The following is a 27,320-nucleotide window of genomic DNA, read 5'->3' on the forward strand; positions in this document are numbered from 1 at the left end:
TTCTCTTTTCAAGTATAATTAGGAAAAACAGCTTAGCAGATAAGGGTATGTAACAAATTATTTAATAGATTACCAATTGTCTGCTGTTTTCAAAGAATTCATTAAAAATTTGTCAAAAATGCTCTCCCAAATAGTAACTTGTTTACATGTGAAATTAAGCAACCCTATTATAATATTTGAAAATATCACAAAAATGCAGATAATTCTGATTGGGATATCTTTAGCCATTATCAATCCACTATAGGATGAAGCCTATCCAAATCTAATCCTGCCTACAGTTTTTTCTCAGTCACTCCAAATCCAAAATACTGTACTTTTTCCATCTTCAGCAATATGAACAGCCCATTGCCACCTTTCACTCTATAATCAAAACTGATGTCAGATATATATGACTTGATTATTTCTGAAAGGCAGCTTTGTAAAGCTGGGCTATTTTTAGTTATATGGACTCAAAATGCTACAACTTAGAGCCAAGTTATGGCATCTTGTTTATCAAAAAAGCAACCAATTCCTTTGTTTAAATTTAGAGTATATTAAGCATTATCAATACATTTAGACATCCATGAACTGTTTCAGCAAAATCCGAATGATCTGTCCAAAATACCCATTATTCTAAATCAGAGCTATTAAAAATTAAAAAGAACAACGCTAAAGCGGCAGTCAAGTTAAGCTCAATTGGTAATTGCAATGTTTAGCATAAACTGAACATTGTAATTTAAAAAAACTTTGCCAGCCAAGTTGATAAGAAGCTAGCATTTCTATCTTACTGAAAGCACAAAAACTGCACTTTGGAATTCCTATTCTAAAAGAATAGGAATTCTGATGGGTGCAGTCTAAGTACCTCAGGTTTACCTGTTGTGGATGAGATTTTCAAACTTAATAATTGGTAATAAAACCAATTATATCCAAAATAAAAAAAAAGCTTAAAACATCCCATGAATTTTAAAATTAAGTTTGTAGTATTGCATGCAAAGCAATTTTAAAAGTTGGCTAATTTATCTTGTCCAACTTTTTATCACTTTCTGAATGGGAATGCTAAACTACAGTTAAATGTGATAAGTTGTTATTGCTTACATTCAAATTAAAAGTGAAGCAGGTAATAGAAACAAAGCATGAAAACAATCCTTTAAAAAAAATGGCGTACTTCAAACTCTACAGGTCTGAAAAACAAGAGAAAAGTTTTGGTTGAATCGCTTTCTGAAGCTAATTCATTCTTTAAATTCTTTTAAACTATTTAACATGAAATTTTGTACTTAGCACTGTTAGCAATAATCTACTCAGTGTAGTAGAATAAATAAGAGTACAAATAGTTTTAGGAATAGTTATAGGAACATGAAATATTACTAATTTCCCATAAAAACAGACATTTATTGACAATCTTTGCAATTGGCAAACTATGCAACAAATTAATTTCTGAACATTACCATATAGCCGTGTACATTTCTAAGAGTACAGCTATTAAAAACGTCTTTACAATGTGCAGTGAACAATGCTCAATTATGTTATTGGAATTCCTCAGGGAAAGTATATCAAAAGTAAATGCTTTCATGTTATTTCACACAGATGAAAGGAACAAAATAACAATGCAAAAACAAATACATGAACCTATCACTTCATAATTCAAGATAGCAGTACAGTCCCTATTTTTAGACTGACCAAAGCATTTGATGGAATTACAAAAACTTACTGACAATCAAGGAATAGATGGCATATTTTGATGGCCAAGAATGACAAGATGATGTTAAGTAGATCTTTAAAATTAGTCACAGAATGGGTTCAATGTTTTTCCAGAATTTACAACCTTGTTTGGGAGAATAATGCATTATCAAGGTATTTAAAGATAGAACACTAGTAATGCCAGCTGTAATACTGCTGTGAAAAACCAAGCTCAACTACTAGTGGCATATCAATGCTCAGTAAACGTAATCAGGAGCCAGTAAATGGAAACCTCTTGGTCATCACTGCTTTTGTATAGCAACCTTAACAATTTCTCTGATTAAATTAAATTAAAGCCTTCAAGGCAAAGATGTTTCATAGACAAGATGTAAAACATTTATCCAAATGTGTTGCTTTCTTTAAAAAATATATTAAATTAAAATGATACATAAAAACTGAATTACATTAATGAAAGGAATAGGCTGCTTGAAAATCTCTACATTGCAGAATTGATATTAAAACACTAGAACAAAAATTCTTGAACACCTTCAGTTCTTGATGTGTCCAGATTTGAACGGCTTATTGTAAGCGTGCTTGCTCTAATCATGATAACTGTAGTATAGATCAACAGTACCATCTTTTAATTTCAGATATTTGATGGTACCAATGTCTTGGTTGATGTTAACAGCAATGTAAGCTTTATCAACTTACAGATGGATACTGCAAAGTGCACTTATTCATAATGTAGAGAGGTAAAACTAAGGATATGCACAACTACAATGAAATCATACCTTCAGTCCATAGCAAATGCTATGTTTATGTAGAAATGTCAATGTGACAATATTCATTCATAAATATTGTGAATGAATATTCACTATTGAATATATGAATCAGCAATTGCATACATCTCCACTTCTAGATTAACCATAACACATGTATAAACAAAATGACCTCCAAACATAGGAAACAGAAAATCAAAGAAAGATATAAGGTTCTTCCAAACCATCTATTTAGAAAATGCGATTCACACAAGCAATATGTATATATATTGCTTTAAATTGGTCAATATATATCATCTATCATCATCAAATTCCTGCCATGCACCCTCAAGAGGTGTACAGGATGTGATAGTACATGAAAAATTTACATCATTACTAACTTCCATCTACAATTTTCTTCCAGATCAGTGTTACCTGTCAAGACTCCAATATTATCAGATCTTATATCTGTCATCTAAGGCACTTTGTACCGTATCAATTCCACCTATATCTTGGTCTTCCTCTGGGCCGTTTTCCTGCCAACCTGACAGAGAACACTTGTTTTGCTAATCTTTCCTTGTCCATTCTCAGGATTCTCATATCTGCAGTCTCTAGTCTTTGGTCAAGTGTTTTACTTCTGACCCAGCTCTCAGAGCCATGAGTTAAAACTGGTTTGAAAACTCTTGTATACCACTAATTTAGTGTTTAGACTAATTTCTCTTATTCCATATGAATGTATTCAATCTACTTCCTACCTTACCAGCTTTGTTGATTCTGTTGCCTATTTCCATATTTAATTTACCATCTTCACTAAAAATCGTGCCTAAGTATGTGATGTTTTACTTGTTCCACTAATACACACACACACACACACACAACTTGATGGTAAAGCAGCCAACTGCCTAAATTCGTTCCACATAAAAATCACTGAAATTATAAACCAATTAAACAGATGTTAGGTGTCGCCACCATTTCAAACCTATTTTAACAAGGTAGGTTAAAACATGCACTTTAGCACATGTAAATAAGAAAATTAACAGCACTTTGTGGAATCCTGGTATGGTACTGCAAATTGCTTAATATCGAATTCAAATGTTTCAGAATTATAATTTGAGTGATGCATTGTGATAAATAAATATAAATATGCTCTGGTAAGAAAACATTTCTGCTTACTTTTACTCTCCCAGAATAAGGAGAGAGAAAACCCTGGTCCCTTATTAAAAAAAGTAATAAGGGATAATTGATTTCTTAAAAAAACCAAACTGCTTATTATAAAAGCAGTTATGAAAATATGTCTTTTAGGTTTAAGTGTGCCAATTTTACTGTGTATATATGTATAGTAAAATTAAGATCAAAATGCATTTATCCTGTCATAAATAATTGCATGCAAGAATTATTCGAGATGTAAAAATTTTCAAATTTTTACATAAAAAAAATGTAAATTAAGCAATGAAATGCCAAAAATATGAAACCATATTAAATCTTAAGAAATATAAGTCCAGATAGTGACAGTAATTTGCTACAGGTTTTTGGAATTCTGACCTTATTTCAACTATCCACTACCAAGATGAGAAAGCCTCCATAGAGCTCAGTGACTCACTCAGCCAGAAGAATTCATTACTTTCAAATGAAGGTGAATTTTAAATCAGTCATATACAGGCAGCAAGGACTTTCCTCCCACAAAAACCAAAGCCATTAACACTTTGTAGATAGGATTAGCCAACCTATCAGAGCATCAGTCAAAATTTCAAAGCTATGATAGGCCACAAACCTTCAAAGGAAAATAGTTGAGTATGAGTTATCCCTTTGTAAAGAAGTGCTTAAGTTATGTATCCAAAACACAACTGTAAAGGAAATTATGCAAAAATGGACAAAGTGTAAAAAATTCAAGTTAACAGGAAAAATTTTGCTAAAAACAATAAGAAAAATACAATTAGATTAAATAAAAAAAAAAAAAGCTACCCTTCAGTGTCATGATGCAAGAAACAAGGCATGTGAAAACGAGCTAGTTGATGAACAGTTAGAAGTTTTCTTAAATATTATGTATAGTGAATAGGCACCAAAAGTGCAAAGAAAGATTTACTAATGGTTAATGAAATAATTAACTTCAAATTTTACCTTGGAATTGTTATCAATGACAGTTTGTTTTTAGATACCATCATTGGAAACAATGCATGCCAATAAACAAACTCACTTGAAATCAAATTTCATAACCCCACACAAAGGTCACAAGATCTACCAGGATTATGTACTGGCAAGTGATTATGGTTTAAGAAAGACTTTCTAGACCTAGATGGATTCAGTTATGAGTGCCTTACAAAACTGAAATGTTAGATACGATATCAAGTGGTGACAAGGCTATTTGGAGGAAAATTGTCGAATGAAGATAAGAACAGTAATATAATTTAATCATGCTGTCATTGTAGCCTATACAATCTTAAGAAAATGGTGCCAGTGGCAATCAGTTGGAACTTGGTCAATCATGAACACTATCCAAAAGGGATTAATGATTTCATTCAATGCTCAAGCACTCAAAGCTTCTAGTCATTCATTATAACAAGTGGAGTTTAACATGCAAATATTAAACATGTTTTCATTCTTCCCAAAGATAAGATTATACCATATGAATTTTGTTGCAATGGAGGAAAGATTTCAAGAATGCAACTTTGTTGCTATATGAAAGGAAGTAACATCCAACTTATTAATGCCTGAAAATTATACTGATCCCAATTTTTACTGGGAGTCAAAAATTGCTGTTGCATCACTTGAAAACTACAAAAAATGCAACCTAAGATGTTCTAGGTAAAAGCATTCCAATAGCAGAGTACAAGATAAATTATTGAGGATTTTGTTTGCTTTTTTTTGGGGGGGGGGGGGGGTAATGCACTTTCAATTTGAAATATAGCACCTTAGCTTACAAGTGCCATTATATGGAATACAAAGTAACCATCATAACCTTAACACATCTTTTTTTTTAAGTTGTATTATATAAATGTGTATTGTTTCCATTATATTTATGAGTATTTAATAACGATGTTAAGTAAATGTGTTAATGAACTGTTTGATTCAATAGAAAATTATTAACAGATCCCCCAGTCTTATTAAATTGAGGACTCAATGCAGTATACCATGAAAGCATTGTCGAGGGAAAAACCTGTGACAAACTCCATCTACGTTAATAAAAAATTCAGAAAATAAAACATTGTAAGTACTTAATGTTTTATTTACTTAAAAGGGCATATGCATAAATCGAGGACAATCAAATGGCAAACCTCAGTACTTTCTGGTTGGCTGTAACAATCCAATTCTTGGGGCAGAGCAAAAGATTTTTTTTTTACTTGCTTAAATGCTGGCCAAGCAGATAGTACATCCTCTCTCCAAGGTTACAGGTTTCCCACACATACATTTAATTGTCTTTAGGTGGGAGGTTATCCATTGCCCAACTTACAAGATCTAAAGTAGCTTAAAAAAGTTCATTTAGTCTGCATGCAGAAAGGGTTTCAGACTAAAATGAATACAAAAAGATATTTAGCCCACCACAGTAAAAACTAGATTCACAAAAATCCTTCCATGGGTGGAAACTGCATAGATTCCTGAGATTCCCAATTTAGTAAAAGATAGGCACAACTGCTCAAACCATTCTACACACTAAAAAAGTTTCAATGGCCACTTATTGCTTATACTCCCAAGAAAACCATTTAATGATTTTCTATTCCAATTTGCTCTTAAGCTTCATTTTTTTTTTTTTTTTTGGTCAACAAGATGTAATAAGGAATTTGTATATTTTGATATGGACAAGGTTGTGAAAACCATTTTAGGTATTTTGCAACATGAATAAGCACTTCTTAAATTTGGTTTACTCATGACATCATTACACAACTCAAGCTAGATTTTATTCAATTTAGATACTCTAAATCATGGAAAATTGACAAGCCATCCCAAATCTGAACTTATTTGGAGAGGAAACCATTAAAATGACATGCTTTAGCTGGATGTTTGTGCATTACTCTACTAGTTACAGCTGGCATATTTTTATTGGAAAATTTCGACAATGCAATTCCATAAAATGATATGCAAATTGTATAATCATTCCAATTTTGATTACACTTGAAATCTGGAGAGTAATCATTAGATAAGGCAAAGAACATGTCAATGTGTTACAACACCAATAGTTGACATTTTCTTTCCGAGAAAATCAATTCTTTCAATTAAGTTTGAGCCACCATAACAAAAGAAAGAACTGAAAATTCAACTCTGAATAAATTTCAAACTAATGAGTTGTGCAAGATGTTTCTAAACCAGTTAGAGATTCAAGACTAGTCAACCAAACCATAATTTTTATATTGGTAAAAAATGCTTCAAAATAATTCCTAGAGTTTGAAAAAACTGAAATTTGCTATTTAGGTGTTCACTTAAAATTGAGCTGTTTCAAACTGGACCATTTTAATAGCAAAATAAAGTGTATACTGTACATGCTAAGATGGCTCTACATTGTTAATTAGTATTAACATACAGGAATGTCATTGCCAATTAAATTTTAAGCTGCCTACAATTTTCATCTGCTAATCATAATTTAGAATGTTGCACATAAAAAGGTAACTTCAATTACCTTTGTGATGGAAGCATAGAGAATTGACTACATGAGCGCTATATTTTCTAAGTGATGTCTTTGTGGGTACCTTAAATATGTTTATATTAACACATGCATTATGGATCTTCTCACTAAACCAGTTGACAATTAGCAGTGCATCAAGTTCCCAAATTCCCCAGTTGTTTGGGCATTAAACTTTGTTGAGAAAAAGCTTTGGCAAATTTTGCAACAATCAAATATTACCAAAAATTGGGTTCTTAGGTTTTTCACCAATGATGGAAGACTAATGATGCATGGAAGACTTGAACTGCTCTGTACTATAGATCTCTGTCTTGTCTTTCATCAATAAATACAAGTCATAATTGGCAAGGTGGAAGCTGGCTTTGGCAAACCACAAGATTAGGTCAACTGTTTATACTAAAATTTTCACTTGCTTTATGACATCTATGATAAAAATTCTTTTGGAAGGATGTGGTTCAATTTTTGAAGAAAAATTTAGTATTAAAATCTTTAAATTTCTTTCAGGCTTTACAAGTCTCTGGTTTCTATACAGAAGTGGTCAGGATGAAGGCTTAAAGACAAGCTCGAAGTATGACTAGGGTAATGGTTCTAAGGCTCATTTTTCACCATCCAAATTGTTGTGCAAGTTGTTAATCTTCTAAATTAGCATTCTTTTCTTCACTTGGACCTTTAAAAGTACAGTGCCTTTGTCTTCATTAAAAACAACAGGTATAGGGCAATCAAGCTAATTTTGGGCATGACAGTGCCAATCTGCTCTTCATCTAAAAATACTTTGAACTAAAAAAAAAAGCTGTCTTTTTTAAAAAAAAAATGCCACCAAGTTTAAAATTAGGATGTTTCAAAACTTTTTGCAGACTCAACAATGCACCCACTATAAAATTATAAACTATACTAGAAGGTTTCACTTTTATTCTGCAAGTCACCATTGGTGATTATACTTCATTCCTATTTTTAAAAAAAATAAAAAAAAAATTATTCCATTCACGTTGCAAAACTTATATAATGCTCTTTTTTTAAAAAGTCTGTGTAGAAATTCAAACAAATTGACATCTCAAAAGTTTAGCTTTTTTTTATTGAAAGTGATGCACGAACTTGTTTACATGGCTATTTTAAACTTCAAACATGAAAAGTCCCAAATTCCCCCCTTTGGAATTATGCTGGTCACAAATATTAATACACATGAAATGGGCAAATGAAATCATCTCTATAACAGAGATCTAATATAAAGTTAATGAGAAACGACATGCAGAACACTTAAGTGATTCACTTGTTGGTATGCCAGAATGGTTCTCTTCTATTACTGATGATGGTATTTGCAGTGGTGCAGTTTATGTGGTCTTGAAGTTACCAGGTGCTGGAGTTTCTGTTTGAAGAAAAATTTGCAGAGTTATGTGCAGTCAATAGCAATCTTATCAAGTCAGTAAAAACCAACTTGATACAGATCATAAAATTAGGTGGCAGAAAAATTTATTCAAATAGTTTGCAGTAAAATGTTATTCAAAAGATGAACATAGTTGTAGTAAAAAATTTACTCAAAATCTGTTAAGTTGGCAGAAACAATATTGTAATGAAGAACATCTGGCACTAAAATTGCTATTTTATGTCTCCTTTTGCAAAATGGTGACATGCATGAAATGTAGTTCAGTTTGAAAGTAGAAAGATGCAACCTCATTTCATACAAGTTGGTTGTTGTCATAATTTACGTAACATTAAGTGGATTTATACAGCTGAAGATTTAGGATGCAGTATAGCATATAGGTCTCCTTTTGCAAATGGTGACATCTTAATATTGATGAAAGTAGATTCGAAATGCAAATGCACATACATTAATTGGTTACAGTAACTTAATGCTTATAAAACAATGCTTGAGACTAAATGACATCTTAGGCAATGTTCTTAATTTCAGTTAAATGGCAGCAAAAACAAATGCACTGAAACTTCTGCTGTCATGTATCTTTTTATACTGAAATGTGAGCAAATGTCAAATAATTTCAGCATGAAGTATTTCAATCTTTAAATTGGTCCAAAAATTTTAGTTAATGATCAAGTCTCACTAAAGATGCAAAAATCTATGGTATGAAGTTCAGAAAGGTAATTATAATGCACTTCAAAAATCCTAAACGAAGTTTATAGCCAGTAATCATTGATGCAAAATTAAGATAATAAAAAGAGCATTAGTATATTTGGAATAGTTGTTCCAAGATTTCAACTGTGCAATGATGCTAAAAATCTGCATTGAGAGAATGTGAATTTTAATTCCAATATACTCAAGTCTGCTCACATTTAAGACAGCTACTAGAAGTCTGCTTTGTGAAAACAAATGCTTCCAAATACAATATTACGTATTTAAATTCCAAGTTGGCTAAGACAAAGATTGCATGTCGGGGATAGTTAAATTACCACTATACCTGTTGTGTCCAACTGGTGACCTGCTGCGATATCCGGAACTCTTGTAGTCACCACCACTGCTTCCCATTCCATCATGTGAATAAGACATTCCATCATATTGGTCATCACGATCACCAGAGCCAGAGAACCTAGAACCCATTCCTCCTCTTCTTCCTCTTCCACCAGAGCCATACTGACCAGAGCTTCTGTATGAATCAAATGATGAACCTCCCCCTCCTCTTCGACTCATTCCATATCCACCACCACCTCTGCCACCGCCACCGCCACCACCACTACCATATGAATCTCTGCCTCCACGGAAGTATGGCCTACCTCTTCCACCACCTCTTCCTCCACCATTATCACGCCAGCCTCCTCTGCCTCTACCCCGCCCTCCTCGTCCACCTCTGCCACTATTGCGAGACATTTCAACCCTGATACGAGATCCATTTATTACTGCTCCATTCATAGCTTTAATAGCTTCATCAGCATCTCTGTCATCATCATACTCAATAAAGGCAAAGCCAGGAGGATTTTGTGCAACCCAAATGCTATTCAGTTTACCATACTTGCTGAATTCCCTTTCCAAATCATCCCTCCCCATGTTATCACCCAAACCTCCAACAAAAACAGATGTAGGCTTCATTCTGGATATTCTGCTTCTTTATACCTACAAAAATGGAAAAAGAAAAATTCTGTATGGCTTATAAAAGCATATTTACAAAAACTAAGTTGATAAATAATAAAATACATGCCAATTTTAAGTTGCACAGCATTCATAAGATCAGGATTTAAGTCAATGAAGAAAATATATTGCTTTAAAAAAATTTTTAAAGTATATATTTACATTAGATTTCAGAATCACCTGAAGTTGAACCTGTAACTTGCTAATTCAAAAAATCCACAACTGTTCAGTCAAATGAGACTTGTATTAGAATTGTTACCTATTTTGCACATTACTACAGACCTGTTATGTTTGTCACAATTAAGATATCTCCAAGATACTAGAAAACTACATTTAATCCTTTTTTTAATGTCACTACACAAAGATGATTATGTTGTGCTAAAAATGATTCAAGCTTGACAAGTGACAATTGGCATAATTTATTCCTACAATGCATAATTTATCAAGCAATTGCTTATTCTCCCCCATACAGCAGGAACTGATATTTAAAGACAATTCACACACCATGCTGTTTGCATCATGCATATTTTTTTATATGGATCTCATACAATAAAAGACCTTCAATGTATAGGATTAGCAACACATCATTGCTGTCTTTGCATGATAGCATGCATGTCACTTAAACTTTGTCCCAGCCAAATGAGAGCCAAAGTATGTGCATAACATGAACATAGTAAGCAGCACATTAAGATAAAGTGGCTGTCCACAACATGTGAAAGTTGTGCACAAGACGGTTTAATGAGCAAGAAGCATTAACATCTTAAATAACCAGTAATCACTTCTTTGCACTGAGCAATCCTGTACAAACTGTTAATGGTACTAACCTTCACCCACCAATTCCCCTGAATCAGCAGTAGAAACTCCTTTAATAGTTGTGATAAGTATCAGATTTTAACACCCCAGAAAATATTACTTAAATTCATCCTCTAAGATGAATGCCCCACACTACAGAAAGTAATCAAAATCATAAAATTACCCAGCAAACCAAACAGACTAACATCGTACTTTATTCTTCAAGTAGTAATAAAAACTTTTTTTTTTTTTATCTTTATATGGATAAAGATCACATGGATTCTCATTATTTCATTCCTTATAATTAGAAATGTCAAATTAACAAAGGTGAGCATATAAACAACTTTCAAAAAACATTCTATTTTACAATCCAACTTTCTCTAACATCCCTCTGAACTATGCACAATTCTGTTGAACTTGATGGTAATATATCCACCTAGAAAGATTAAAACCCTGTGCAATCATGGATGGAGCAAGGGTTTAAATTAAGCTAGAATCCTATTGTGTAAAACAAACATGCTACTTTTAGGACTAGTACACCAAAGTATCCACATTTGTAAGTAGTAATGTGGAATATGTACTTTTGTTATAGCCTAATGATTCTCAGGGTACTGATAATTTAAATTTATTCATTAAGTTCATGTTCACACAGCACTAATTAGCTACCTACATTTTAGATTCTTGCATGCTGATTTTATTCAAGTGTAATCCACTTATAAACTGAATTTGGAGATTTTACTTCCCACTTAAAAGGAAGTCATTAATTTGGCTATGATTGTGCATCGTGCTACACAGATCAGATCATGTACAGTTTTTATAAGTGTATAAATGTCTAAGTTCACACACTTAAGACTGCTTTTGCTATACTAATTAAAAATTTTGCAAATGTGATTATAACATGAATCACTCTTACTAGCAATAAAATCAGCTAAGATGGGGATGGATCAACCACTCCAGAATGGCATTTAACAGAAAAATCCCAGCATCATTCACTTTAAAAAGGTAAGAGATCAATATAAAGTACTTTTAAACACTCAAACTAATTGATTGCATTTTAATATTTACTGTCACATTAGCAAAATCACAACCATTAATTCCATGTTAGCTTATCGGGGATATTAAATTGACTTAATTTTGCAAACTCTAGAGGAAATTTTTCAAAGCAATTTACTGAATTGTTAAAAAATATGCCAAAAATAAAAAAATTAAAATTTCATGCTAAATAGAAAAATGGGAAGCATTCTACTAACATGACAGTATATTGAAATTTTTCCATGAGGCAAAATATACTCAACTCACATGGATATTAATTAAACATTTTATTAGCTGACATCCTTTACAAAATTCATTTGCATTTCTTCTTGCCTTCAATCTTCTTTAACGTACGAAAAATATGCTTCTTTAAATCTCTCTGATGCCGAACTCTATTAGTTTCTACAATTCGTTTCTCCTTCTTATGAGCCTTTACTCGTTTACACATAGCATCATGCTCTTGTTTCTGTTTGCCCTTATAAACATTTTTCAAAGTTTTCATCAAATGTGCCACATCACGTTCATGGGGTTCTCGTATAACTGCAACCCTTCTACTTTCTACTGTTGACTTAGACTTCAAGTGCAACTTGGGTCTGCTTAAATAAGGCAGTTCCTTTTGTAGTTCTTTTGGAATAATCAATGGACCAAAGTGACGCGGCTTCCTTTCGATGGCAGTATACAATGAGTCTTGGTTTATGGGTACATTTATGTTATGTTCACATCTCAGTTGTCTTAATGTCTTCATACCTTGCCATTTGTTTTTATTCTCAGGTGAAAGCAGAAGTGATGGAACATGGGCAAAAAACTGAGGGACACTTACTGTATACCAAGTTACTAGAAAAATAATATCACTCAACAGAATCTTATCTTCAAATGTAGCACGAAAAGCACCTTCAGGAGCTCTAATTGGTTTTTTAATCTGTCCCCTGATTCCACTGACTGTTTTGATTAAAGCACCTTCAAATTTTGCCACTTCAAGAACTGAATGAAACATACCCTTGATAAAAGCAGTCTTCCTATAAATTTTAAATGGTGTTCCTATGAGTTTTAACTTTTTTTGAATTTCAGGTGATTTATCTACTGCCAAAACTGACCCTGTTACAGAAATTCTAAAATCTGATGGAGTTTCACATACACTCTGAACAGCACAAAATCCATTTTGCTGAGGTATTAATGGTCCCCAAAATGTAGCCATGCAGTGAAGATGTTGAGGTGTATATTTTAAATATCTATGTCGACCATTGTGATCTTCAATATAGTAGAGTGGAATAGTTTGAAACCTATACCAACCAGCTGATACAATTATTGGATCATTGGTTTTCAAAATTTTAGGATACCAACGATGTTTTTTAAGCCTGACCTGGATGTAGCCAATTTGGTTTTCTTTATCTGTAAGTCCCCCTACAATAATAGGGTATGTTGGATCAAAGTTTTTAACAAACTCATAAGGTATGTTTTCAAATTCCATTCTGATATACATTCCTGGATTAAATCCCTCATACAATACACGTCTGCTGTCTTCTATGTTTTTAAATTCACTTCTATTAAGCTGTTCCTGCTTGTCTGTTGCATCTTTAAGCTGTTCAATATATGAATTTGAACCAATCCCATCATATTCTGCATCAAATATATCTTTTTGTTTCCTTTTCTTTTCCATTCTTTTCTTCTGCAACAGTTCTTCAGCATCTTCTTTATCACTTCCAGATATAACATCTTTTTCATCTTCATTTTCTAGGCCTGATGTCTCAACTAAGCATTCCTCATTTGTTACTTGAGATGATTCTAAGTCTTCAAAGTCTCCATATAATGCATCATCTCTTTTCAACAACGTTTCAGCATCTTCAGATTCATTCCATTTGCCTGTAACAAAGTAATTTATCAGTTCATTTCTTTTTTCGTTCAGAGTCCAGTCTTGCACATTACCAACAACTTTCTGCGAGGTATAGTTATCAATATTTCTATGGAGACCTACCACACTTTTTTTAGTAACAAAGAATAATCCACCCAATTCACGAACATCATCTTTCTGAGACAATGAATTAGACAGAGATTCTCCATATATCTCTTTCTCAAAGTTGGTGACACTTTGTTTATAGTAGTCATCAGCTGCTTTATCAAGTAAATTTTCCTTCCACTTAAGAGAGCCAGAGTGCAAATGGTCTATTTCGTTAGAGGTTAGGTTTTCCATAACTTTTTCAGCACTGGATTCTGTTTTGAGTTTTTTCAAGGGCACACCAAGTTCTTCACTAACTTGAATAAAAATCTTGCTATTCTGAATTGCATTCTCATCCTCTAAGTCAGTACTGTGCTTCTCTAACTGATCACAAGTACTCTCCTTTTCTTCGTCACTGATGTCACAATTAGTGATATTAAGTGCCTCAGAAGTTTCCTCACAACTATTTTCTTCCTGTCTATACTCACTTCCTGATTGCTTGATATTGTCTTCCTCATTCTCATTAATATCAGAAATTTCTTGATGAAAATTTAATTCATTATCTGTATCTTCTTCATTACTGTCATATTTTGACAAATCTTTATATAAATAATCACTTTTCTCATCTTCAAATACAACTTTTCTTCTGATGCGATTTAATTCTTCTAAATTATCATCCTGATATTTTTGAATTTTGCTTATGTCATTCTGTGATAATGGATCTGCTCCACTAAAAATTGTGAATTCACTGGATGCCATTTTATTATCAATTGTCTGCTGTGTATTAATTAAAGATAAAACCATTTCACCATCAGCTTCTTGTGAATCTTTTGTTTGCTTTTGCTCTGTGTGTGAATGGCTACCTTTCAATTCAATATAAACAGCATCTTTATCATACACGACACCTCCTACACCAGACATAGGAGCATAGATAAGTCGCTCCTTCTCATTCAGAGAGCGGCGTTTCTCCTTTGTAGGAAGGGGGCAAGGATCAGGAAGAGAAGTTACACCCTTCATCTCAAAAGTCCCACAACCAGGAATATGAAAAATATCTGTTGCTAATGATGTACCCCTTGAATACCCATAAAGGCAAATACATCTGTCACATTTTGGATTCTGTCTGTATTTCTCAGGATCAGTTATGTCTTCCATTCTGTCAGCTAAAACATAGGGATGAGTTGCATGCCATTTTAGTGGTCTAAACTTCATGACTGATATGAACCTTCCAAGATTATGAATTTCCGATTTCAGATATTCGCCCCCAATCATTCCAGAGAGATAAAACAACTTTGCACCTGGATATATTTCAGTCCAAAATCTATGCTGCATTTGCTTTTTTGTCCTTCGAAGTGTCTTGTTATTCTTAAATGTGTCAAGGTGGGTGAGAACACCTAAAACTCTAGGAAATCCATGAGTCTGGCAAATGTTAAGAAACTCAAAAGTTTCCATCTCAAATCCAAAGCTAGCATCAACCATAAGCAACACAAGATCAGCAAACTTAGCAACATCAATCATACAGTTTATGTCATTTTTGCATTCAATCAACTGCAGCCTGCGTTTTTTCCCCGCAACAATTGTAACAAAGCCATTAATGGTAGAGAGTGTTTGTTTTCCAAAATGCTTAATAATGCACCGCATCAGAGTTGTTTTCCCAACTTTGGGAGGACCAACTAATGCTACAGCTATTGGTGGTTGTTCTAACGGAGTACGATCAACAACTGGAACATGCATTCGTTTTTCCTTTATATCCAGTGCTCTTCGTTGATACCTTTCTGCTTTTGCCACAGACTGCACTGCAAAAGCTTTAGGATTTCTCTGCTTAGCAGTCATTTCTTGAATGTGTGCGACTTTTTTCTTTTTCTTTTCAGCTTTGCAGCCACTATGTGGAGCATGATGAGTTTTATGTTTCTGCTTATCTTCACTGTCATCCATGATGCTGTGGTGAAAAAGATGTAATAAATCATTTTAATTATATTGTTTTAATAATTAAAACAATATAAAAATTTTTTCATGAAAAAAAGTTCTTGCGTTCATTTATTCGAATGTCAAAATTCAGTAGATGGCTAAAAACGTTCATGTATATAAACAGCTAAAGGGTGTTTGGTGAAAGTTAAAATGGTTAAACTGTAATTCTATAAAAAATACTATAACAGCACCAAGAATTGTAAAAATTATTGAATGTTACAATAACCAGATGAATTTTTTTTTAGAGCTAGCACCAGGAAATATCTTGAAGTGTCACCAGGTTTAGTTAAGTGACAACTTGCTTTTGGGTTCCAATTAATTATACTGGAGGGGCTGTGTGATATACTAGTGTAACAGTAAGCTGCAATCATCCAGACGACAAAAACCCATGCTTGCTTAAATCTATTATTCTTACTCAGTGTAGCAAATAGTTTGTCACAGAGCTTATTTTCAGCCATTACTATAACTCCTACCAAAGAAAAGGATCAGCCCATTAGTACCATAAGTGAGTTAGCTAATCAGTAAACCCTGCTCTAGATACCAAACATGGGACTTTAGGGCCAGTTCAGGTCTGCAGGACATATGGTGTTTCCAGTGCCAATATTCATGTCCTTCCATTCACAAAATTTGTGCCCAGCCTACAACCTGTTAGAAAGCAGATCAATGACTAAACTACCCTCAATCTGACTAAATGTAGCAAAAATCCAGCATACAAAAACCTGATCTGAGAAGACTTGAAATAGCATAAAGTATGGAATATTATTTACAAAATGAAGATGGGTAACAGTCATTTCTATTACTGAAGCAAGCAGAAATACCTGGAAAGAAAGGTAAATGATCCTTGTCACATTTTGGAAATTCATGACATGACAGAATGAAACGAGGCTCAACTGCAGTAATTTCAAACCAAATAAGTGCAGGCATTGGTGTACCACTACGAATGCAATATTACATGTTAAGAAAATAGATGATGGGATGTAGCTACTGGAGATAGTTATCAAAGGAGTTGGAAGGAAAAAACAGACTTATGGTTTTGATAACTTTGAAATTTAAAAACAAGTGTTAGAAACATATGGGTAATGATGAAAGTAAATGAAAGAAGATCAAGGCCTACAGTCCGTTGAGCATATGCACTACGTACATGTCAGATTTGAAAAGGTGCAATCTGAAAAATACCAAGTCATTGGAGTGCTAGATATATGCCAAGCTAAGGATGGATGCATGTTCCACTGAAGCAGAAGTTTCCAGTAAGATAGAATAAAAGGGCCTCCTACCATTGTAAAAATGGTGAACAGATTTGGCTTGACAAGGACTGCCTATCACCTCCAAGTGCAAAAACAGTGAACAGGTTTTCAATTTAAATGGTTTGATAGTGACCTCCTTTAGCCTTGACATAACAATCTCAGTGATAATACAAAAATGAAGACTGCAAATGGGAGCAATGTACAGATGGAATATGACTGAAGGTAGTTTTTCTAATAACTAAGTTTATTATGGGTACATGCAGTCCATATAGCAAAGTTAACCTGAATTACTAATGACCTAGTTACCAAAAATAAACTAATTGTATAAGTCATATTGGTATTCCTTTAATATCTAGTGGCTATCTGAAGAGTATATGCTTCCTGATTGGTTAGCAAGGATGCAAAACCCATGAACCTGATTCTTATTCAGAACCTGAATTCAGGTTCTGAATAAGAATCAGGTTCATGGTTTTCTTATTCAGAAAACCATGAACCTGGTTTTTACTTAGCAAGAGTGTCTAGCTGAAAACCAACTACATTTAACATATGGTCCATTACTGATCAAACTAACAATTAAGTCACTACAAAAATATTTCACATTTTTATAACTTGATCCTTTATACTTATTTTTAGTTATGTAAGAATGTTGTCTGCATCACTGTATAACATTCCATCTGTTACTATGTGCAGTACTGGTTCTAAAACACTAAATGGAGCAATTCTAAAAATCTAAATGATCTAAAAAAAAAAAAATTACTGTCCAGACTGACTAGTACATCAACAGGTAACAAAAATAATTGGACAAATGAAAAATTCACCATGCATGTGAACAAAGCAGTTGCTTTAGGCTTATAAATGTATTTAACATCCTCTACAAAATGTACACAAACATCCACTAAAAACAAGAAAAATTTTGCTGTTTCTTTAACCTTTCCAGCAGGCTTGGAGGATGACACTGTTTTCCAATACAAGGCCAACCACATTCTGCAGTTCTAAAGGGAACCTGAAAGTCTAGAATAGTTTACAAATAGGCTAAGGATTAGATAATCTAATACCAACATACTATAAATAGCTCTTTGCAAATGGAAGTCACATAAAAAGCCATACATTGTACAGTAGAACTTGTTATGGAAAAAATATTTGTATGAATTCCTGTACATTTATTAAAAAAAAAACAGACTTGCTTTATTTTTTTTAATCTAACATTCAAATGCTAGAATAATCATTCAAGTTTCTATGAGTTAGATAATGAGTAGAAAAATAATTTCTATGAGCTGAGAAATGCTGAGACATGAAGCAGCAAGTGAAAAGATTTCAAATGGTAAATTACACGTGCAAAATGTAGATTTAGATCTCTGAAATGCAGATGCCAATCAAATCAGCTAAGCAAAGGATGTACTTAAATCCAAATACTGTATTTCCAAATAAATAGAAATCCATTATGCTTCAAAATATTTCATCTTTGAGCATTTTATTACATTCAGATGAAACCAAAGAATTTGTAATTAACAAAAAATAAAATGAATCATAAAAATGTGTTTCAGCATGTAATGTCAGGCATATTGTGGTTCAAGTATATATCAGCCATACAAAAATCCAGCACATGAGTAGCCAACTTCTCCAAGCAGCGTTTCAGAATAAACAAAACCTTGTGGGAAAAAATAGCGATTAATTCATCCCTAATGAAAGTTGGGATATATTACAAGATTAAATATTAATGTGGAAACAAAAGTTAATGTAATAATTCCTGATTAATTCTCCTAGAGTCAAGACGTTGGGCCCAGTCTTGGGAAACAATTACGCGAATTTGATTTTATTAATTGGCAACACCAATTAATTAGCTTACGGTTCATTCTTCACGAGTGAAAAAAATAACTGCATAACATGTCAGACATAAGTAAATATAAGTAGAAAAACCCGTTCAATGAAAACAGAGAAAAAACGTAAAAAACCGACTGCATATACGTGCCGGTTAAGCATCTATGCATACATATTTTTTGACGAATTGGCACCGCACATGCGCACGACTATTTCTTCTTGAACGATAGCCAATGACTGACTGTCGCCATTGCGAACAAAGCAGTCTTTGTTAAATTTCACACAAACACCCAAACGGTCGCCATTTTCTGGTAAATGATTTAACAGCGTAAAAAAAAATAAAATAAAATAAAATAAAAGGGGAGTTATAGTTTTATGGACCTTTAGATAATTTTATTTTCTACGAGAAAAACAAGGCATCCAAAATGTCATACATGTAACCTTTTAACAAGAAAATTACACAATTAGAGTATAACATTAAACCTATCGGCCCAATTAATACAAAAACCTGCCGCTTTTTAGAAAATTGACCATATTACTAACATGCAAGTTTTTTTGTTGGCATGGGAACACTTTTGCGTGAGCAATTAAGCAAATTATACCTTATCCGACTATATTCCAATTAATCAAGCATTTCAGACATTATTTTTGATGTATTAAAATGTAAATAATTTTGAAACATCACAAACTTTACATTTCATTTAAACATTGAATTTCTACCTATATACATGTACCTATATATATGCAGCATTATTCATAAACAACACACATCATTTTCGACACATAAATAAATGTGTCGAAAATGATGTGTGTTGCGCAAATATTATATCACATTTATATAATATATATATATACATATATATATACATATATATATACAGACAAAGTAAATCATTTTCGGTATTTTACAGAAATACATGTATATGTTCTATTACTTTTACTTTGGTAAAATATTTTAACAAAGGCGCGAAACCATAACGAGAGCACATACTCACCCAACCAAACACGTAGCCAGACAAAGGAGAAGTGAAACACCGCAATGCAGATCTACGTTCTATATTCCTATAACCAGTCAAAACCGGATCCTCCAGCATTTACGATGACGTCATTATCAACAGCGCCACCACAGAATTCAAAATTTATATTAAAATTAATGAATGATGCTGTTATATTTTTTTAAGAAATGAAAACCAGCATATACTTCCAGAGAAAAATAAATAAAATCTGTAACATCTTTTCAGTGCCCAAAGAGAGTAGGCGGCATCCTTTAGCGCTATCATTTTAGAAATCGTTATAGAGCAACCAGTGTCCATCTCTCGTTATCGGAAAGGAGTGTATTTCAAGAGCTTGCTAGTTATTTACTATTATTATTATTGTTGTTGTCATAATGGGAATTCCATCCAAAAAATGGTCGTATGATAATCCAAAACTCGTTCTGTTGAATTATCTGATAAATAAGCAAATTTAAAAAAATGTGTGAAATTTTAAACAACAATAACAAAAAACTATTTGTATATTTTAATTTTAAAAAAATCTAAAAGAATGTTATTAGTAAAAAATTACTAACAGTAATGTAATATGCATGTCCATTATCTTTTTATTCAAATTATTAAGACTTCCTTGCTACATTTTATACATTATACCTTGCCGATGATGAGGGATGGCAGCCTACAGTTTTTTTTTTAAAAAAAGCATCAAGAAATCCTAGGAAGCGCTACCCAAATTGTAAATCCTGTAATACCTTTCCGTTTGTGGGTAATGAGAAGATGTTAGAGGACTTACAATTTTATTAATTTTCTTTTCTTTTAATTTTAAGTTGGATAATATTTTGCCATTTCAAGTTGGCTTTTGTTGGTTCTTTTATTCAATGTTTATGAAATATATTATATTAATAAAAACATGTTAAAAATTCTCATAAGTGATTGGTATTTCACTTTCCTTACTTTCAAGTACATTAGAGAACGCCACTATATTTTCTGTTCGCCTGGTTGGAAAGTCTTGGGTTTGAATCCTGTCCAGGACTTGAGGAACATTCATAAGGTCTCTTCAATTGCATTTAATTTAGCTGGTTTCAGAATAATGAACGAACCAATTTCGAGGAGCATTACTAACAGAAGAATTTGAAATCAAAAACAGAAGAAAGAATACTGTGAGGAACTGTACAATAGAGTGGATAAAGAAAATTTGGAGGAGCCCTCTCACCGGGAAAATTACGATTTGGAACTTCCTCCGCTTAGGCATGAAGTTGAAAGCGCAAAGCAACTTAACAGCAATAAAGCCCCAGGTGCAGATGGAATCTCAGGAGAATTAAGGACAGAGGAGATGGAGGGAAAAGAGTGTTTCATAGATTGATTACAAGGATATGGGAAACAGGATCATGGCCTAGAAACGGGAAGAAGTCGGTTTTCATACCAGATAAGAAGAGAGATATGAAGGCTTGCAAGAACTACGGAAATATTAGTATAATATTTCATGCAAGCAAAATTTTATGGAAGATTAATAGGGTTGAATCAGAGATGCCCGAGGAACAAGCAGTTTCAGGAAAGGTAAGGCACCAGAGATCAGATCCTTTGTCTTAGACAGATCATAGAAAAATATAAAGAATTCACATTCCCTCTGTTATGTGTTTCTTAGACTACTCTAAAGTTTGGACTGTGTTCAGCATGAGAAACTGTGGGAAGGAACGAAAAGAATGGGTTTTCCTCAACACACACTATCAGGTTGATAGCCAACTTGTACAGACTTCTTGTACAACAAGAAGCGATGGTAGGAATAGGTGTTGGACTGACTGATTGGCTTCAGGTTGGAAAAGGAGTTAGGCAAGGATGTTTAATTTCTCCTCACTTGCTTAGTATATATGCAGAGGACTTCATGCGTGAAGCATTGGATAAGCTCGAGAGAGGAATTAGAATAGGTGGTAGATTGATAAGTAACCTGAGGTATGCCGATGATACAGTACTCCTTTGTAATGACAAGGAAGAACTAAAACAAATTCCTGACAAATTTAACAAGATCAGTAATAACAGAGGACTTCAACTCAATGGAGTTGAAGTCCTCAATCCTTAATGGAGAAAGAATTTAGGAAGTCAGCAAGTTTGAGTACTTGGGATCTATTATTAATGTGAAGAAATGCTGTTCAAAAAAGGTCAGAAGAAGATTAGGAATGGTTAAAACAACAGTCCAAGACTTCTCTAAAATCTGAAAAATATGGATCTATCTCCATGGGAACAAAGTTAAGAATCTTGGATGTAATTGTTTTTCCAACAGCGACTTATGGATGTGAGACCTGGTAACAGATAACAAAAGGATAGCTGATTTTGAGATATGGTGTTACAGAAGGTTGTTGAGGATATAATATGCTGAAAGGTGTACAAATGAATGGGTATTAAGGATATTGACAGTAAGATATTTTGGACACATTGAAAGGATGGAAGGAGGACTTCTCAGAACAGTAATAGAAGGTAAAAGAGGAAGGGTGAACTGTCAATTCGTTGGATGAAAAAGAAGATTCGTGGAAAGCGGAAGGGTAGACTGTCAATAAGATGGATGGATGGATGTGTGTGTGTGGAGTGACTGATCTTCAGAGAGTTGAAGCTCCCCCCCCTTCCCCCCTTTCTTGTTGGAAGAAAGGCTTCCAGCCTTGCCACGTAGTCCTGCTGTTGTGAACATATGGATGGACAATAAAGTGAAAGGTTTTTCCTAGAAATCTTGGATTTTCATCATTCAAAAACTGAAAATAGGAATATGCAATAAATTAAAATCAGTTACGAATCTAGCAATCAGTTAAAACTTCTATAGGAAGTTTTAACTGATTGCTAGATTCGTAAAAGGATGCGTTCCATAATGTAATCTTAATCTTCCTAAGAATCGTCTGTTGAATATCGTCGTAAAATATTAACTGATCATCTAAGTAAATTTTTTTAACTCATATGTGTTTAAATTTTAGATGTTTGATTTTGGTAAACAGTCAGACAGTCGCTTTGAAGTTGCATCAGGTGTCCTAAGAATAATTGTGTAATTTTCATCTGTTTAAGCCTTAATTAACCAATTTCGATTAGCAAATGTCTTTTTTTTTTCAAAGTTCTTTCATACTGATGCTGTTACTGGATACTGCGATGACAATGATCCAAATTCGTCGATGTTCAGTAATTGTAATGTCAGGTCTATTGTGGTTCAAGTACACATCAGTTTTAAAAAATCAAGCTTTTGGAAACTGATTGGCCAGTTCATTCTCCATCGGTAGCCAATCAGAGATAGCTGGAATAAGACTATCATTATAAGTTGCAACCGATGGAGAGAGGGGAAAAAAGTGGTGCCATCTCTTGGTACCTTACCCTAATAACATATGTTCATGTCTGAAATACTGGCGGTTCTACGGTACATTTTCTTGACTTCACGGGACGAAAAACCTGAGTTTCCAGCAGAAAAAAAAACCTGGTTGCCCATGCCACAGATCGACTAACTTGGGAAACGGTCAAAGAAAGGCTAGAAAAAGTTCCTCCAGTTGGCGACTAAACTGAAAGTTACTTTGGTAGGCCTAGCATAGAAAAGGATGTAAGCACCAATTCCACTGAGCTATACGGATGTATCACTTTACATTCTAAAATCTTAGGCAATTTCTGCAGTTTCGTTTTTCAATAACTGTAGTGGTTTTATGCAGCCACCAGTTATCAGAGGGAGGAGAGCATAAATACAAAGGAACTGTCTTATCCACTCAGTCATAGAGATAGTTGTAATGAGTGTGGGCAATTTCCCTACAGGAACTAATCACATGTTCTACGGTTTCATCTTTCTGATCGCATAATCGGCATGTAATTATTACACAATTTTCCTTTACCTGTATAGTTTGTAATGCCTGTTTTTGAGTGGCAAGAATAAAATCTTCAGTTTGTTCCTACATATTATTATTATTATTATTATCAGCAAACCTCCATGGAGTCAAGAGACTCATCGGGAGGTCCCACTCTCACAAGCACAGCTCATTATACTTTTGACTTAAATGAATTTACTGTATGGGACTCACCTCACTCTCCATGCAAAATATCTACTCCTCATTCCCTTTCTCACACCCACCTTATACATTTTCCAGGGATAGCCTCTTATTCTCTCCCTGTCTCCAGATATTCCATGAAAATTCTTATCCATTAATCTAGTAATTATCCTTTAACAACTTATACGTCTCGATCATGTCTCCCCCCTCTTCCTTCTATCCACTATGCTCTGTAATTTGCATTCCTCTGAATCGCTCGCCATATATCACATTGCAGAAACCAGAAACCGACTTAATGAATCATCTCTTAACCCTCTCCAACAACTCATTATCCTTTTGAAAACCAGGCAATCAATTCTGTGCACAATTAGCCACATGTGGCCTGATCGAAGCCTTGTCATATCATATCAGTGGTCCTAACAGACACTTAAGCACCCACGACCTTTCCAAGTATTCTTGGACTTTGCTACTGAAACCATACTCAAGGATAAGGTGGTTAGACCTGATGTGTCCTATGTCTGTAGATGCCTGTGTTCACGGGTTCGGTTTGCCTGTTCTGTGGGGGAGGAAAAACCCGAGTTTCTGGTTGAAAGAAAATCCTATTCCTGTATGAGATCGGCTAACTCACCTTTCGTCGAAAGAGACCAGTGTTGTAATGAGATAAATACTAACGGGAATCGAGCCCAGGTCATTCCGACCAAAGGGCTTCATCTATACCGACTGAGCTACGGAGGCTCTCAAAGCCTTGTACAATGTACCTTACTTCTATACAGCAGTGTTCTCCACATCGTTCCCATAATCTACCGTGTTGTCCTCACAATTTTAGCAAAACATCTAATAAATTTCAAGTCCCTACTCGCCATTATCCCCAAATCTTTCATCTCCTTCACTTCCTCTAAAATATCCCCACCAATCCGATATTCTGCATTCAGTCTTTGCTTTCCAAATTTTAAAACCTTACAAATTGCAACAATAAACTGATATCCTCGCTCATTCACAGTTTATTTAGATCCTCTTGGAAACCTATAACATCTCCTCTAGTTCTCATAACTCTCCCCAACTTTGCATCTGTATATCACTGCAGACTACTGTATATCACTATTTAAGCCCTTTCCAATGTCATTTACACACCAGTTAAACAATGGTCCCCAAAAACTTCTCTAAGGCACACCACTAGTGATTTTCCCCTTCTGGGATATCACTCCCTCAAACATACCTTTTGATACCTATCAGAGAGCCAATCTCCAATCCAATGCACTAATCTACTGTCCAACCCCATCTGTTCCAATTTAACTACTAGTTTGTCATGTGGTAATCTATCGAAAGCCTTTGCAAAATCTAAATATATTACTGTATATGCATCTTTCTTGTCCAAGGTATAATAAGTAAGCAGATTGCTAAAACATGATCCCTTTACACCTTGTCCACAGTTCCAGATAAGCTGATTGTCCTATAATTAGATGCCTTAGTCTTATTACTCTTTATGAAGCGGAACAATTTTGCCATCTTTCCACATTTTTCACTATTATTATTATTATTATTGCGTAATAGATATATTGTATACCTACTCTTCTCAACAATCTCACAGAACTTAAAACACTCTCACAGAACACTAAAATAAGAAATATGAAAGTAGTATCCACACAATTAGCACACATCGATACAACTGAAAGATTAGACAGTTATCTACGGAAACACACACACACACACGCGCGCTATGGATAATCCTATTACACAAATTACGTACAGCTGATATTACTATTACCTTAAACCGATATTATCTATTATTAACTATTATTATCTTGGTATTAACTATTTTTATCTAATAAGGTCAAAGCACCTTATGGTAACTTGTTTTCGTAAAATACTTATAAGCTCTGTATTACTTAACCTTGGTATTTCTAAGCCTAGCTCCCACTGATAAGACCTCAATAAAGGTCGAAACCGGTCTGGGTAGTGGCCCCTTGCCTTTAATGCATAGCATCGTACATCTCCTCAAGGAGATGGGCTTTGCATTAAGGGTAAATATTAAGAATAGTGATCAGAGCTTATTACCTTTACCACGAGTTGCCTAGACTTGTGCTACTTTACGGGTCACCTAGACTTGCAATACATGCAGGCGCAAATTTGACTTATATTGGTCTGTTTGCTTACTTGGGAAATGGAGTAAAACCAGGTTTAAAATAGCTTGGCATCTTTAACATATATATTTATTTATTTATTTATTTATTGCTAAGATACAAATTTATTGTTAAGATACAACTAGTTTCGTTGAAATACAACTTCTTCAGGTATCATTGATAAAGAGTAAAATAAAAATAACAGACACATGAAAAAATACATTAACAGATCTAGTATAAAACTGGAAAGAAGAATAATTGAATCTAAAGAAATATCGCTTGATTCGTCTCATATTAATAACAGCCTTAGCTATAATATTTCTGATGCGCACATTGCCACTGTCCAATACTGGCGCACTAATACCAGCTCACGCACGTAATCAACTTCAGTTGGAACTCTAGCAGGCATTCCTTTTAAATGTACTTGTTTTATACTAGATCTGTTAATGTATTTTTTCATGTGTCTGTTATTTTTATTTTACTCTTTACCAATGATACCTGAAGAAGTTGTATTTCAACGAAACTAGTTGTATCTTAACAATAAATTTGTCATTCTCGGTATAAAGTCATTTAATTTCCTTTTTTATATACAGTTCTACCGAGTAAATAATGAACATTAATATATATATATATATATATATATATATATATATACTAGGGGGGACTCCTCCTCTCTGGCGCCTACGGCTCTCCCCCCCCCGCCGAGTTCCGGGCTGGTAAGCCGATAAGACAAAAAACGTGACATAAAAACGTTTCAAATTTCTGTTACATACTTCATTGGTTACAATACTTCATTGTCTTACTGTGTAGCATATCGTTTGGTTTTCCTTGTCATTAACTACATAAAAGTTTTCATACTCTTTCATTTATTAGTAAATTAAATTCCTTCTAGTTTTACTCTCTTTTTTTTTTCTTTCTCTCAGTATGTTATTATTATTTTTACTCATTTTCTTTTCCTCTCACCTTTTTTTTTTTTTCTTTTAAGCTTTTTTTTTCCCTTTTAAGTTTATAATTATGAGTCATGGTATATTTTCTGTTCAATTCTTGCTACTATGAGTTACAGCCGTAGATTAAAGAGAAATGTATTGTAACGATTAAGAATATCATTCTTATCATTTTTTATGAATAAGTTATATAATTGTACGTGAAATTTTATGCATCTAATTTACCAGAGATAATAAAATGTTGAAATTATTGTTATTATTTTCAATTCTGTTTGTTTTAATTATGATTCTTTCTTAATTATCTTTGTATAATCTTTCATAAGATAACTGTCGATGTTTCCTTTTTTTTTTCAAATATCATTTTTATTGGCAAAATGATTCGA

At 33.6% G+C, this 27,320-nt stretch overlaps 2 protein-coding genes across 3 annotated transcripts; both read right to left on the bottom strand.

The window, feature by feature from the left end:
- Positions 1-8,080: 8,080 nt before the first annotated feature.
- LOC150097635 (uncharacterized) lies at positions 8,081-19,965 on the bottom strand. 2 transcript variants are annotated; one of them, XM_090407447.1, is made up of 3 exons: positions 19,879-19,965; positions 9,435-10,084; positions 8,081-8,389 (listed from the first exon to the last, which is right to left on the bottom strand). In XM_090407447.1, exons 2-3 carry the CDS (start codon positions 10,058-10,060, stop codon positions 8,371-8,373), a joined length of 645 nt encoding a protein of 214 aa, XP_090263573.1. In that variant the 5' UTR covers positions 10,061-10,084; positions 19,879-19,965; the 3' UTR covers positions 8,081-8,370. The 2 variants fall into 2 exon arrangements, with proteins under 2 accessions (XP_090263573.1, XP_090263572.1); XM_090407446.1 differs by having other exon boundaries at positions 8,081-10,084.
- Positions 12,194-15,972, bottom strand: LOC150097636 (ribosome biogenesis protein BMS1 homolog). Its single transcript, XM_090407444.1, has one exon. It carries the CDS (start codon positions 15,786-15,788, stop codon positions 12,237-12,239), a length of 3,552 nt encoding a protein of 1,183 aa, XP_090263570.1. The 5' UTR covers positions 15,789-15,972; the 3' UTR covers positions 12,194-12,236.
- Positions 19,966-27,320: the final 7,355 nt, after the last annotated feature.

This window comes from Typopeltis vanoorti, chromosome 17 (genome assembly GCF_054136105.1).
Source record: "Typopeltis vanoorti isolate ZY-2024b chromosome 17, IOZ_Tvanoo_1.0, whole genome shotgun sequence".
Classification (NCBI taxonomy): domain Eukaryota; kingdom Metazoa; phylum Arthropoda; class Arachnida; order Uropygi; family Thelyphonidae; genus Typopeltis; species Typopeltis vanoorti.